General features: G+C 45.8%; 1 protein-coding gene across 1 annotated transcript in view; it reads left to right on the top strand.

The window, feature by feature from the left end:
• LOC115105043 (guanine nucleotide exchange factor VAV3) overlaps positions 1-11,998 on the top strand; it is a 157,053-nt gene extending 145,055 nt beyond the window's left edge. The window contains exons 26-27 of the mRNA XM_065007087.1: positions 4,527-4,678; positions 5,727-11,998. Of these exons, the coding sequence (XP_064863159.1) occupies positions 4,527-4,678; positions 5,727-5,771 (197 nt within the window). The 3' untranslated portion in view covers positions 5,772-11,998. The remainder of the gene's footprint in view (positions 1-4,526; positions 4,679-5,726) is intronic.
• Positions 11,999-14,773: the final 2,775 nt, after the last annotated feature.

Consider the following 14,773-nt stretch of genomic DNA (forward strand, 5'->3'; position numbering starts at 1 on the left):
CGCATCGCAATCAGTGCTGAGATTAGATTTCATTGTAGCACCATATGTCACCGTGTGAAAAGCGCAAGAAAAACTCCCAGGATTCGCTGAAGGTCGTGTTGCAAGTGCTGGGGAAACACGACAGAACAGAAAGGCAGAGGATCATAGTGAGTCAGAAGCTGGATGCTGCATGTCTCACTTTTCATTTCGCTTGTCACTCAAATGGCTCTTGAATGTCTCTCGGCCTAAAAACAAACACACATACAGAGAGGAAGGGTGGAGAGCAACTCGTCCCTCACTGAGAGAATTGAATTCCAACCTGTTTGTTTTCTCTCTCTCTTTTTGTTATCTCTCCTTCGCTCTCCTTCTCTCTCATCCGCTCTCCTTCTCTCTCATCCTCTCCTTCTCTCTCATCCTCTCTCCTTCGCTCTCCTTCTCTCTCATCCGCTCTCCTTCTCTCTCATCCGCTCTCCTTCTCTCTCATCCTCTCCTTCTCTCTCATCCTCTCCTTCTCTCTCATCCTCTCTCCTTCGCTCTCCTTCTCTCTCATCCTCTCCTTCTCTCTCATCCTCTCCTTCTCTCTCATCCTCTCTCCTTCGCTCTCCTTCTCTCTCATCCTCTCCTTCTCTCTCATCCTCTCCTTCTCTCTCATCCTCTCTCCTTCGCTCTCCTTCTCTCTCATCCTCTCCTTCTCTCTCATCCTCTCCTTCTCTCTCCTTCGCTCTCCTTCTCTCTCATCCTCTCCTTCTCTCTCATCCTCTCTCCTTCTCTCTCCTCCTCTCTCCTCCTCTCTCCTCCTCTCTCATCCTCTATCCTTCTCTCTCCTTCTCTCTCATCCTCTCTAAGGCCCCGACTCATAGAATTCAGCTCCATTCTTTACTTGTAAATCACTCTTTTGTTCAGTTGTTCATTTCTACCAGCATGACTGAAATGCCAATGCAGTTTATGTTCTGTTTTGGACATGACTCTGCTGTGTATGTCTACATATCTCAAAACCCTCCTGGTCCCTGTCGATTTATACCATCATCAACCCTAGCAGCATCAGACTTCCCAGTTGGAAAATGAATGAGCAGGATGGAATAGGCAGGATGGAATAGGCAGGAAGTTTGGCAAACCAGGGAATTTGGAGAAAGTTACTGGGTGACAACCTTAATCAACTCTCTTGGGGACCTTAGCATCGCTGGTGGTCCATCACACATGGGTAATATGTTGGTTATTACCTGCATGATACAGTATGTTTCTAGAGGAAGCTGGCTCCTCAGAGGACACAGTATGCGGTCGTAAGGAAACATATTTCCTGCAGAGGAGAGAGAGATATAACCTACAGATATTAAAATGCTCATCAGATTTCTCCTCTGATCTCCCTCGCTGTGATAGAAACCAGGCTTGGCTTTCAATGAGCTTCTTTCTAATATCAATTTTTAGAGGATATGCTTGCGAGAGTTGACCAGGGAGTCTGGTTGGTGGTGGGTATGTTGCTTGCGTGCCCGCTCGTGTGTGTGTGTGTGAAGTTTGTATTCATATGATTATGACCCAACACAGCAGACAGTGGGTTGTTAGTATGGATAGGCAGCGGTGGCTCATGAATAAAATGTCTCTGTGTGAGGCTGCATAGCAGCAGTCGTTAGGCCTGTGACTGTGAGCAGGGTAAACATATTGCATGGTTGACATCAGCTCTGTTGCATTGCTCTGGGCCTGCTGGTCAGACGGGGATTCATATGGTAGCAGGATGAGGGCCAGAACTGCCAGAGCGGATAGCAGGTGCATGGGGTGGAAGGGTGCTTGAGAGGGGTAAACACGCACACACACACAGTCTGGACACAAAGAAACACAGTTGGGTAAATTTCATTTCAATGCTATTAATGCCAATTCAATATCTCATAAAATATGAATGGGCAGCGTTTGAAAAATGTACTGTATGTTAAATAAATCAACGTGTCCATTTATCGGAAATCAACACGTTCTTAAAAGGAATGGACATTTTCGAATAACTGATTTGAACTTCAGTTCTGTCCCTGGATGGGTTTTTGAATAGAAATGGAAAGTAGTCCAGCACAGCATTCTACAGGGGGACCATCATTTAGCTCAGTGAAGATGCTGTGGTTGTTTGGGTTTCTGGTCAGAGGATATTTTCATGTCTTATCAAACTGCACTGTTCTGCTGCCAGCTACTTCTTTTGCCTGTAAACTTTGAGTTGGGATTAAACATGCTTTCCCTTCGCTTCTCTCCTTTATTCTACCCTCCCCTCTTCCCCTCCACTCCTCTACCCTGCTTTCTCCCCTTTCCTCCCCTCTTCCCCTCCACCCCTCTACCCTGCTTTCTCCCCTTTCCTCCCCGCTTCCCCTCCACTCCTCTACCCTGCTTTCTCCCCTTTCCTCCCCTCTTCCCTCCACTCCCTCTACCCTGCTTTCTCCCCTTTCCTCCTCTCTTCCCTCCACTCCTCTACCCTGCTTTCTCCCCTTTCCTCCCCTCTTCCCCTCCACTCCTCTACCCTGCTTTCTCCCCTTTCCTGCCCTCTTCCCCTCCACTCCTCTACCCTGCTTTCTCCCCTTTCCTCCTCTCTTCCCCTCCACTCCTCTACCCTGCTTTCTCCCCTTTCCTCCCCTCTTCCCCTCTACTCCTCTACCCTGCTTTCTCCCCTTTCCTCCCCTCTTCCCTTCCACTCCTCTACCCTGCTTTCTCCCCTTTCCTCCCCTCTTCCCCTCTACTCCTCTACCCTGCTTTCTCCCCTCCCCTCCCCTCCCCTCCCCCCCTCCCCTCCCCTCCCCTGCCATAGCTCCATTGCTCTGTGGGCTGACTTATGTAACTCCTGCCGGCTACAGCTTTGTTCCTCCCTCCTCCGCTCCTTTCTGGTCAGGTACAGGTACCACTTTTTATTTCTTCTCCTTTCATTTTGGGCCCTGACTGTTTAGCATGCGCAGTGGGCCACATCTCACATCTCAGCTCCCTCCATCTGCCTGGGAATATGTGTGTGTGTGTGTGTGTGTGTGTGTGTGTGTGTGTGTGTGTGTGTGTGTGTGTGTGTGTGTGTGTGTGGGTAGGTGTGTGTCTGTGTGCATGTGTATACATAGCGTTGGTTTGTATTTGTGTTACCACCAAGATATGGCCCAAGTAGATTGACTGGGTCATCATATCACACCCCAGTGACCCTGAATGACACCTCTGCAGACCAATCAAAATGCCCTATTTAAGCTGTCAGGCCAGTGAAGCATCTTTCCACAGCAGCAGTAGTATTACAGTCCAAACCTGCCATGTACACAGCAGAGCTAACCAGTTCCAGTTCCATATCTGTCTTTCCCCATTGTTATCTTACTGTGTGCATGACTGCAGCTCATAGACAGACAGACAGACAGACAGACAGACAGACAGACAGACAGACAGACAGACAGACAGACAGACAGACAGACAGACCGGTCTCTACCGTGTCTTCACAAGCCAAGGTATTTCACATCAGCAACAGCAGACACACACACACACACACCCACACAGCCAGCCAGCCTGCCTTTCTCTTTCTCTCTCTCGCCCCCCCCCTTCTATCTCTCTCTCTCTCTCGCTCCATCTCTCGCCCCCTCTCTCGCTCTCTCGCCCCCCCTCTCTCTCTCTCTCGCTCTCTCGCCCCCCTCTCTATCTCTCTCTCTCTCTCTCTCTCTCGCCCCCCCCCCCCTCTCTCTCTCTCTCTCTCTCTCTCTCTCTCTCTCTCTCTCTCTCTCTCTCTCTCTCTCTCTCTCTCTCTCTCCTGGCTGTATTTCAGATGGGATGTGTTGAAGCATCATAATAAAACAAAGCTATGGTCTAATCACAGCACCGTACTGTACAATACACAAACAAAATGTATGAGGACATCATTGTAGAGCAAACAGGCTTTTTTGTGTGTATGCAGTCTATGGTCTGTTAAAGATAACGTAGCATCCAAGTAGAGACAGATTGGAGGAACCTTTTAGTGTTCCTCCCTTCAAACCCTCTGGTTTATAATTAACCCAGCCACCCGTTTGAGTGTGGATTACGCTGTTGACACAATCAAGTCCACAATCAAAACAGACACTTCCTTTGGACCTGGCTTTGCACATATCATTTATTTAAATGGGGCTGGGCTAAAACAGGGGGAAAAGGGGGGAGAGAGAAGAGAGTGATGCGATTATGCACGCCTCCACATCTCCCTCCAGACGGTGTCTGTCTGGGGTGAAAGAGAGGATAACATCCATCTCAGTGTGAGAAAGAAATATGAGTTGGTCTTATGTAGAAGCTGACTTCTTACTTTGAAGTGTATGATTAATCAACCCTCTCGTTTTCTTTTCTCTTTCTCTCTTCACTCCTTTACTTGCTTTTCTCTCTCTCTCTCTCTCTCTCTCTCTCTCTCTCTCTCTCTCTCACTCTCTCTCTCCCTCTCTCTCACACTGTCTCTCTCTCTTTCTCCCTCTCTCTCTCTCTCTCTCTCTCTCTCTCTCTCTCCCTCTCTTTCTCCCCCCTCTCTCTCTCTCTCTCTCTCTCTCTCTCTCTCTCTCTTCCCCTTCTCTCTCTTTCTCCCCCTCTCTTCTCTCTCTCCACAGTGTTCACCCCTAAGGTGATGGGTGTGGCGATAGCCCGCTATGACTTCAGCTCCAGGGACACCAGAGAGCTATCTCTACAGGAGGGCGACGTAGTCAAGATCTACACCAAGTCAGGAGCCAATGGCTGGTGGAGGGGAGAGGTCAGCGGCAGGGTGAGTGGTCCCTCCAGGCGCCAATCAATCTCTCCATCCAATCACCTATCTGTTATCCCTGTGGGGAGGTGGGGAGAGAGAGTCAAGTACAAAACAAGCAAATAAACACACAAACATACAGTACATACCATATATACATACCAACATGGTATAACTGCTTCTCTCATGGTTAGGTCTCTGTATCCCTGTTTGATAGTGCCTATGAACAGGTCTTATTCAAATGCATTATGTATGTATGTATGTTTTTGTGTGAGTGTGCAGTAATGTGTGTGTATATATCCAACTTTGACAATTGGTCTAAGATGTATGTATGTGAGTGCCTCCCCACTGGGGAAAAAAATCTGCGTGATGACGTTGAATCAATGTGGAAAATGTATTTGATTTTCAAAAAGGGCATTTAGTATTTTTTTACCCAACTTTTAATGATATGGTAAAATGTATTTATTGATTTCACGTAAGTTGACAGCTGTTGCCCAGTGGGTCTCAGATAATGTGTGTGAGTGTGTTTGTTCGAGCTGCTGTGTAGAACTGAGATCTGTCCCTGTTATTGAGCCCTGGTGTCTGTCTGTCTGTTGACTCTGCTCTAGTGATCACTAAACAGTGTTCTGGAGCAGAGCAATGCACTGCTGCCCGTCTTCAGAGTGGAATAGATGGATCGGTGCTAGCTAGTATCGCAATACTCTAAATGCCATTCTGGTTGTGGGAATAGAGCTTCTCTCTCTAGTGAGTCATATAACACGAGGAAGTAGGCTGGCGAAGGACTGCTGCTGGATGCTATTATCCCTGCACAGCTGTAGCCTTCACAGACAATAAGCTAACATGCTAACTTGTTTCAGCTTACTGGTTAGCTTTTTAACTGGATAAAAAGCTAACTGGTTAACTGGCTAATAGGCTAATCACTCTGCCAGATGCCTATTGAAAATCACCATCACAAGCCACTCAGGTGTCGTCTGGATACTTTTCAATGGCTGATAACAGCAGTCCACCTACACCCACACACACAGTACCGCTATATTTTTAACAATCATTTTTCTTCTTTTTATCGCAGGTGGGCTGGTTTCCATCTACCTATGTGGAAGAAGGAGAGGAGTGAGAAAGAAAAATACTGTTTGGTTTAGTACTGGACCCTCTATGGTTGATCTGACAGCTTGCTGAGATGGGACTTCCTTATCTGGGATTCCAGCCCTCCTATTGGCTGTTAAGTCAGTGACGTCCCAGAGACCTTTGGGAAAAGAGGGGTTTCTCGATGGACTAGTTACTGGTTCTCTCTGCAACAGACTAATGACTGGTTCTCTATTAAACAGTCTAGTGACTGGTTCTCTTTGCAACAGTCTAGTTACTGGTTCTCTCTGCAACAGACTAATGACTGGTTCTCTCTTCAACAGTCTAGTGATTGATTCTCTCTGCAAATGACTAATGACTGGTTCTCTCTGCAACAGACTAATGACTGGTTCTCTCTGCAACAGACTAGTGACTGGTTCTCTCTGCAACAGACTAATGACTGGTTCTCTCTGCAACAGTCTAGTGACTGGTTCTCTTTGCAACAGTCTAGTGACTGGTTCTCTCTGCAACAGACTAATGACTGGTTCTCTCTGCAACAGACTAATGACTGGTTCTCTCTGCAACAGACTAATGACTGGTTCTCTCTGCAACAGACTAATGACTGGTTCTCTCTGCAACAGACTAGTGACAGGTTCTCTCTGCTCTGCTCCACCACTTCAACAGCTTTGTTGTCAGCAGGGGAAGGACCTTTGCCAGAACCCAGCTCTCTCCTTCCGTCCCTCTCTTCCTCTCTCCCTCTGTCAATACTGCTACCGCAAGTTGTCGCTGAAATATTTAAATGCTGCCCATCCATCCATTTATCCATCCGTCCACACCACCCAGAATATAGCTAAGACTGTCTAAGGATTTGGAAAAGTGAAAGAGAAAAGAGAGGGAGAGAGAAGAGACACACACACACACAGGGTGGCAGGTAGCCTTGTGGTCTGAGCACTGAAAGGTTGCTAGTTCGAGTCCCCAAGCCGACAAGGAAAAAAATCTGTCAATGTGACATTGAGCAAGCTACTTAACCCTAATGCTGTCATGAAACGCCTCCCACACCCATCCTCACAGATTACAATCTCTGCCACTGAACATGACACACGCACAGGTTAACGTTTATTGGGATGAATCTGGTCCTGGGGGCAGAGCTGAGCGGGTTTCGTTAGCTGGTCCAGCCACAAAGGCAAAATTGTTTATATCGTTAAAAATATGAGCTTTTTGGTCTTAATTTAGGGTTAGGCACAAGGTTAGCAGTGGGATTAAGGTTAGGGTTAAAATTAGGGATTGGAGATTTTATGACTTTGTGGCTGTGGCAGCTAGTGACCACCCTACAGAGCTGCCTCTAGTACATGAGTCATCCCAGTAAATACCAACCTGCCACACACACAAAAGATGAGAGAGAGGGATGTTGGGGGATATCATCGCCACCCCGCCCCTCATGTTCTCATCTCTCCAGCTGTACAGCAGGCTGGGTTAGGGGCTGTCGCTGTGGGTTGATCTGATAGGGACCTGGCTGGTTTGTCAGGGAACAAGCTAGTGATGTGATGCTACCCTACGACGGACGTAAGAGGCCCCCGCTCTCTCTTCTCTCTCTTCTCTCTCCACTCTTTCTCTTCCTTCTGACAGAAAACAAAAGGGAATACTCTGATTGGCCTGTAAACACGATCTCCTGTTACCCCTACTGATGGGGCCTCCAGCCCTCTGTCTTCTCTATCTTTCTTTCTTCCTCTCTCTTTCTCCCTCTCTCTTTCAACCTCTCTCTTTGTCTCTCTCTCTCTTTGTCTCTCTCTCTTTCTCCCTCTCTCTTTATCTCTCTCTTTGTCTCTCTTTCTCTTTCTCTCTTTGTCTCTCTCTCTTTCTCCCTCTCTCTTTGTCTCTCTCTCTCTTTGTCTCTCTCTCTTTCTCTTTCTCTCTTTGTCTCTCTCTCTTTCTCCCTCTCTCTTTCTCCCTCTCTCTTTATCTCTCTCTCTTTGTCTCTCTCTCTTTCTCTTTCTCTCTTTGTCTCTCTCTCTTTCTCCCTCTCTCTCTTTCTCTTTCTCTCTTTGTCTCTCTCTCTCTTTGTCTCTCTCTCTTTCTCCCTCTCTCTTTGTCTCTCTCTCTCTTTGTCTCTCTCTCTTTCTCTTTCTCTCTTTGTCTCTCTCTCTTTCTCCCTCTCTCTTTCTCCCTCTCTCTTTATCTCTCTCTCTTTGTCTCTTTCTCTTTCTCTCTTTGTCTCTCTCTCTTTCTCTCTCTCTCTCTTTGTCTCTCTCTCTTTCTCCCTCTCTCTTTCTCCCTTTCTCTTTCTCTTCTTTTAACCCCCCTTTCCCCCACTTTCTTCTTCTCCCTTTCTCTCTCCACTCTCCCCTCCCCTCTCCCCAGAAGGGTGTTTCCAGTAGACGTTCCAGGCAGTGCCTTTCTTCCTTCATAATCCTCTAATGTGAGGGATTTAGCAACATTTGAGGGAATAATGACTTCACTCAGAATCACACTCAGGCAGGCTGATCAGGCCGTATAATAATGTAAAAGTCACCACAGACAATGCAGTGTAATAGTCAGTACAGAAGGAAATGGGAGGTGATGCTCGCCAAATCACAGCTCACACCAGTGATCAGTGTTTTCACTCATACGGCTTTTTAGTCCCAATGCAATTGCACCAGGATCTGTTTGCCGTAGTCTGAACCCTCTGACTTTGATTGACAGGTTTATGCTATGCCACAGAGTGTTAATTTCTGTTCTGTGAGGTGATAGTTCAGGTGGTGGCGTCTGGGAGGAGAGCTGCAGGACAAAGACACACGCGGGCACAAACACACACACCGCACAGCCATAACTGTCTTCAGTTTACCCATTCAATACCCATACATACTCCATAGTATAATATTGAATGATCATACAATACATACGTGATGTATATATTATTATAATGATTATATTGTGCAACAAAACATATGCAATCATCAGGGTTATAACTATAAAGGGGAGGTATTCAATGCCTCAGCAATGTCCCTGTCTTCTGGGTCGTATTCACTAGGCACCAAACGGGAGCAAGCAGACTTAAACAGAAAGGGGCTACCTGAACAATATCAACGCTCATATTCGTTTTCAATTGTTTTGCTACGGTGTGCACTAATGAATACAACCCTGCTGTCTTCCTGTGGTTCTTTTGTGTGTTGATGCTGGTCATTGAGGCACAAAATGGATTATGATGTGAATCTGGTCCTCAGAATGCTGGGAAATGTAGTGTTTTACAATACTGTATGTCGCAAGGGAAAGTAGTGTTTGAACTGTAGTAAGGAATCAGTGGAGTGAAAGACTGTCCTCTCCTGTGACTCTCCTGTGACTCTCCTGTGACTCTCCTGTGCTTATTTGAACTGTTTCCCACCACAATGGCATTATGCTTTTTTGAAGTGAAGGCAGCTCAAATTCCAGCTGAACTATTGGTTTTATTTGTTTTAATGTGCAAGCCATCTGGATAATGTCTTGATATGATGAAATGTGTATAAGAGATGTATTTTTTATTTTTGAATTGTTTTGATGGAATGTGATAGTGTGTGTACAGGTTGCATTGTGAAGTGTCCCCATCCACCCCTACTCTGTTTTCTAACTGCAGTGCATGTTAGCTACCACCAGATGGCAGCAGCATAAGCACATCTTTCCCCTCACCTCTTTCTCTGCATGTCTCTCCTCCAGCTTCAACCATGCTTTACTTATGGTCTCTTCCTATGACAGTGTGGACTGGGGGTTGTTTGAATTCATTATGAGATGATTTGGGAGTTGCCTTTAAAATGATAGCCCCACCATAGACATAACAGAGAGAACATTTCTGGTTGCAACCAGGCTTTTGAAGCATGGGATCAAGTAATCTACTAACACAGAGAGATACGAACAGCCTTTCTAACCATGGGATCTAGTAGTCTACTAACGCAGAGAGATACGAACAGCCTTTCTAAGCATGGGATCAAGTAATCTACTAACACAGAGAGAAACGAACAGCCTTTCTAAGCATGGGATCTAGTAGTCTACTAACACAGAGAGATACGAACAGCCTTTCTAAGCATGGGATCTAGTAGTCTACTAACGCAGAGAGATACGAACAGCCTTTCTAAGCATGGGATCTAGTAGTCTACTAACACAGAGAGATACGAACAGCCTTTCTAAGCATGGGATCTAGTAGTCTACTAACACAGAGAGAAACGAACAGCCTTTCTAAGCATGGGATCTAGTAGTCTACTAACGCAGAGAGATACGAACAGCCTTTCTAACCATGGGATCTAGTAGTCTACTAACACAGAGAGATACAAACAGCCTTTCTAACCATGGGATCTAGTAGTCTACTAACGCAGAGAGATACGAACAGCCTTTCTAAGCATGGGATCTAGTAGTCTACTAACGCAGAGAGATACGAACAGCCTTTCTAACCATGGGATCTAGTAGTCTACTAACGCAGAGAGATACGAACAGCCTTTCTAAGCATGGGATCTAGTAGTCTACTAACGCAGAGAGATACGAACAGCCTTTCTAACCATGGGATCTAGTAGTCTACTAACACAGAGAGATACGAACAGCCTTTCTAACCATGGGATCTAGTAGTCTACTAACGCAGAGAGATACGAACAGCCTTTCTAACCATGGGATCTAGTAGTCTACTAACACAGAGAGATACGAACAGCCTTTCTAACCATGGGATCTAGTAGTCTACTAACGCAGAGAGATACGAACAGCCTTTCTAACCATGGGATCTAGTAGTCTACTAACACAGAGAGAAACGAACCTCCTTTCTAAGCATGGGATCTAGTAGTCTACTAACGCAGAGAGATACGAACAGCCTTTCTAACCATGGGATCTAGTAGTCTACTAACGCAGAGAGATACGAACAGCCTTTCTAACCATGGGATCTAGTAGTCTACTAACACAGAGAGATACGAACAGCCTTTCTAAGCATGGGATCTAGTAGTCTACTAACGCAGAGAGATACGAACAGCCTTTCTAACCATGGGATCTAGTAGTCTACTAACGCAGAGAGATACGAACAGCCTTTCTAACCATGGGATCTAGTAGTCTACTAACGCAGAGAGATATGAACAGCCTTTCTAAGCATGGGATCTAGTAATCTACTAACACAGAGAGATACGAACAGCCTTTCTAAGCATGGGATCTAGTAGTCTACTAACGCAGAGAGATACGAACAGCCTTTCTAAGCATGGGATCTAGTAGTCTACTAACGCAGAGAGATATGAACAGCCTTTCTAAGCATGGGATCTAGTAATCTACTAACATAGAGAGATACGAACAGCCTTTCTAACCATGGGATCTAGTAGTCTACTAACGCAGAGAGATACGAACAGCCTTTCTAACCATGGGATCTAGTAGTCTACTAACGCAGAGAGATACGAACAGCCTTTCTAACCATGGGATCTAGTAATCTACTAACACAGAGAGATACGAACAGCCTTTCTAACCATGGGATCTAGTAATCTACTCCCCCGCCTTTTCCACGAGCGGTGAACTCCGGCGGCAAGGGGTTTACACTAGCAGGGCTTCTTCCTTCCCTGTGTGTGTCTTTATCCTCTACCCAGAGAGAACAGAAGAAAGCCTCAGGGGTATCAATGATCTGATCTCTACACTATCTTTCCTCACCTAGCACACCCACTACATCCAACAATCTGTTCATTTCTCTCACTCTCTCCCTCTTACTATGCCCTTCCTCCATCTTGCCCTCTATATCTAACTCTCTTTCTCTGTTTCTCTCTCTCTCTCTCTGCTTCTCTGTATTCTCTCCCTGTCCCCGTTTCGGTGAAGTGGTTGAAACCCAGCACTGTATCTTCATACCAGGATAGGATATACACTATATACTCTGTTATATTGTAAAATAGAGAGGAGATGTTTCAGGTGTTTCAGTCTACTCCACCAGACAGCCACATACAGACTTCTTTTAAGTCTTTTGTAGCTGAAACAACCATCATCTCACCGGTAGTCATGGACAAGTCGTTAAAGCCTTTGCTTACAGATAAGAAGCCATAGTTATATTGATCGACAACAGAGCGGTCTGCTGTCTGCACTGTGTCTCTCCGCTGTGTCACTCTGTATAGTGCATTGTTCACCTTGTTAGAACATCATTTATGAAGCCAAATATGTCTACTGTACCTATATTTGACATTCTGGAGTCTAAACACCATGGCAACCTGCCACTGTGGCCTAACTAACCTATAGCCGTGCAATGGAACATAACCACATAGTATTGTATCATACTGTAAATATGTAAATATCACACAATAAACACAAATGTATATGGCTTCTTTTTAATATCATTGCCGTGTCTGTTTATTCATTTTTTTTCTTCTCTCTGCTAGCTGCTTAAATTATTCTTGTTTCTAAATTAGCTTGAGCCTAAGTAGGATTCATTAAGTGGTTGTTGTTGTGTTGCCTCTGCCTGCACAGCCAAGACCAAAGGAAACACTGTTGTTTTTTAAAGAGAGTTTATTTGCACTTAGATTTTAATTAAAACCACCGGAGCGCCTGCTCCAGAGTTCTAATTGGCTAATTGGTGCGCATCTAATGAGGTAAACGGGTAAACGAAGGAATGCTCTGCATGCTGTTAGCATGAGACACGAACTAGCCCAATGAGAGAAGGAAGCCACAACAGATAAGAGAATAAAACGAACAAACAGATGTTTATTATATGAAGACATATTCAGTCTCTCTCTCTCTGTGTGTGTGTGTGTGTGTGTGTGTGTGTGTGTGTGTGTGTGTGTGTGTGTGTGTGTGTGTGTGCGTGCGTGCGTGCGTGCGTGCGTGCGTGCGTGCGTGCGTGCGTGCGTGCGTGCGTGCGTGCGTGTGTGTGCGTGCGTGCGTGCGTGCGTGTGTGTGTGCGTGTGTCTGTCACACACTATACCAATAGTGAAGGGCTATTCATTCCTTCCCCCATCCCACCCACAGACATGGAAGGTGAGTGTGCAAGCATGGTGAAATGGAAGCTGTAGTACAATATCACTGAAATGAACAGATTTCACTGCTTTCATTAAAGGGAGAAGCAAGGTCATGTTATTGGGTTCCTAATCATGTGTGCACTGTATATGTTCTGTTTCTGTGTCTCTGTGTGTGTGCAGTCTTGAATGACTATAGTGTGTGTGTGTCTGTGTGTGTGCAGTCTTGAATGACTATAGTCTGTGTGTGTGCAGTCTTGAATGAATATAGTGTGTGTGTCTGTGTGTGTGCAGTCTTGAATGACTAGAGTGTGTGTGTGTGTGTGTGTCTGTGTGCATGTGTGGGTGATGGTCTCTTTGGCCATCTTCTCCTTCCTGGGTGGACGTGCGGCAGACAAGATGAGACACACAGGGTCAAGCTGCTAACCTCGCGCCCGCCTCACCCTGCTCTGCCACCATAGGGGTAGAGAGGGTCCAGGAGTCTCCAGGTCCCCTGCCCACGGTGGGCAGCCTTACCTGGGCAGCGCCAGCCGGCCACACCAGCAGACCGCCAGCAGCAACAGGACCACCAGGACGACAGATGGTGTACTGTGACAGGGAGGGGCAAAGATGTAGCTGCTTCAGTCCACCTCGCACTGAAAAGAAAAGAACGAAAAACTCCACTCCAACTTTGTCAGGCTGTCCTGTTCCTCTGTGGTTCAAAATGTTCACACTCGCTCTGCTTAATATCCTCTTATACATGTAGCTCTCAGTCTTAAACAGAGAGTATATCTGGCCCTGTTCAAGAAAAACATCATACATGCTATGATACTGGGAGGTACTGTGAGTGGACACACACACCTGATGTTAGCAGACAAAGAGATTCAGCCCAACAGCCAGTGTGTCATTGACTGCAGCGAGTGACTACAGCAGAGCACCATTTGAGAATCGATTCAAACCGTAGCGCTGAAGGTCTGCGTTCTAGCGTGATTTACATTTAAAGGCAATGTTCCGGCATTTGTGGAGACTGCATTCACGGTAAACAGCGCATATGTCGACTCAATCGGAAATTAGCTCTACATGTCAATCACGCTACAATGCGGATCTTCAGCGGTACAGATTGATTCGAGCCCTAGATCAGTATCTCTCTCTCTTTCCTTCTCCCTCTCTCTCTCTCTCTCTCTCTCTCTCTCCCTCTCTCCCTCTCTCTCTCTCTCTCTCTCCCTCTCTCCCTCTCTCTCTCTCTCTCTCTCTCTCCCTCTCTCCCTCTCTCTCTCTCACTCTCTCTCTCCCTCTCTCTCTCTCTCTCTCTCGGTCTCGCTGTCTGTCTCTTACTCTCTCTCTCTCTCTCTCTCTCTCTCTCTCTCTCTCTCTCTCTCTCTGTCTCTCTTTGTCCCTCTCTTACACTCTCTCTCTCAACTTAAATAAGGGTTGTATTTACAGTGGTTTTTGTTCTTCACTGGTTGCCCTTTTCTTGTGGCAACAGGTCACAAACATTGCTGCTGTGATTGCACACTGTGGTATTTCATCCAATAGATATGGGAGTCTATCAAAATTTGATTGTTTAAAAAAAAAAATCTTTGTGTGTTTGTGTAATCTGAGGAAAATATGTGTCTCTAATATGGTCATACATTTGGCAGGAGGTTAGGAAGTGGAGCTCAGTTTCCACCTAATTTTGTGGGCAGATTGCACATAGCCTGTCTTCTCTTGAGAGCCAGGTCTGCTTACTTTCTCAATAGCAAGGCTATGCTCACTGAGTCTGTATATAGTCAAAGCTTTCATTCATTTTGGTTCAGTCACAGTGGTCAGGTATTCTGCCATTGTGTCTCTCTGTTTAGGGCCAAATAGCATTCTAGTTTGCTCTGTTTTTTTGTTAATTTTTTCCAATGTGTCAAGTAATTACCTTTTTGTTTTCTCATGATTTGGTTGGGTCTAATTGTGTTGCTGTCCTGCTGTCCTGGGTATCTATGGGGTCTATTTGTGTTTATGAACAGAGCCCCAGGACCAGCTTGCTTAGGGGGCTCTTCTCTAGGTTAATTTTGCTTTGCTATGGAAGGTTGGGAATCGTTTCCTTTTAGGTGGTTGTAGAATTTAACATCTCTCTCTCTCTTTCTCTCTGTCTCTCTCTCTCTCTCTGATCTTATCAGGGTTGAAGTGGGCCTCTGTTATCTTATCA

The sequence above is a fragment of the Oncorhynchus nerka genome, linkage group LG22, assembly GCF_034236695.1.
Source record: "Oncorhynchus nerka isolate Pitt River linkage group LG22, Oner_Uvic_2.0, whole genome shotgun sequence".
NCBI lineage: Eukaryota > Metazoa > Chordata > Actinopteri > Salmoniformes > Salmonidae > Oncorhynchus > Oncorhynchus nerka.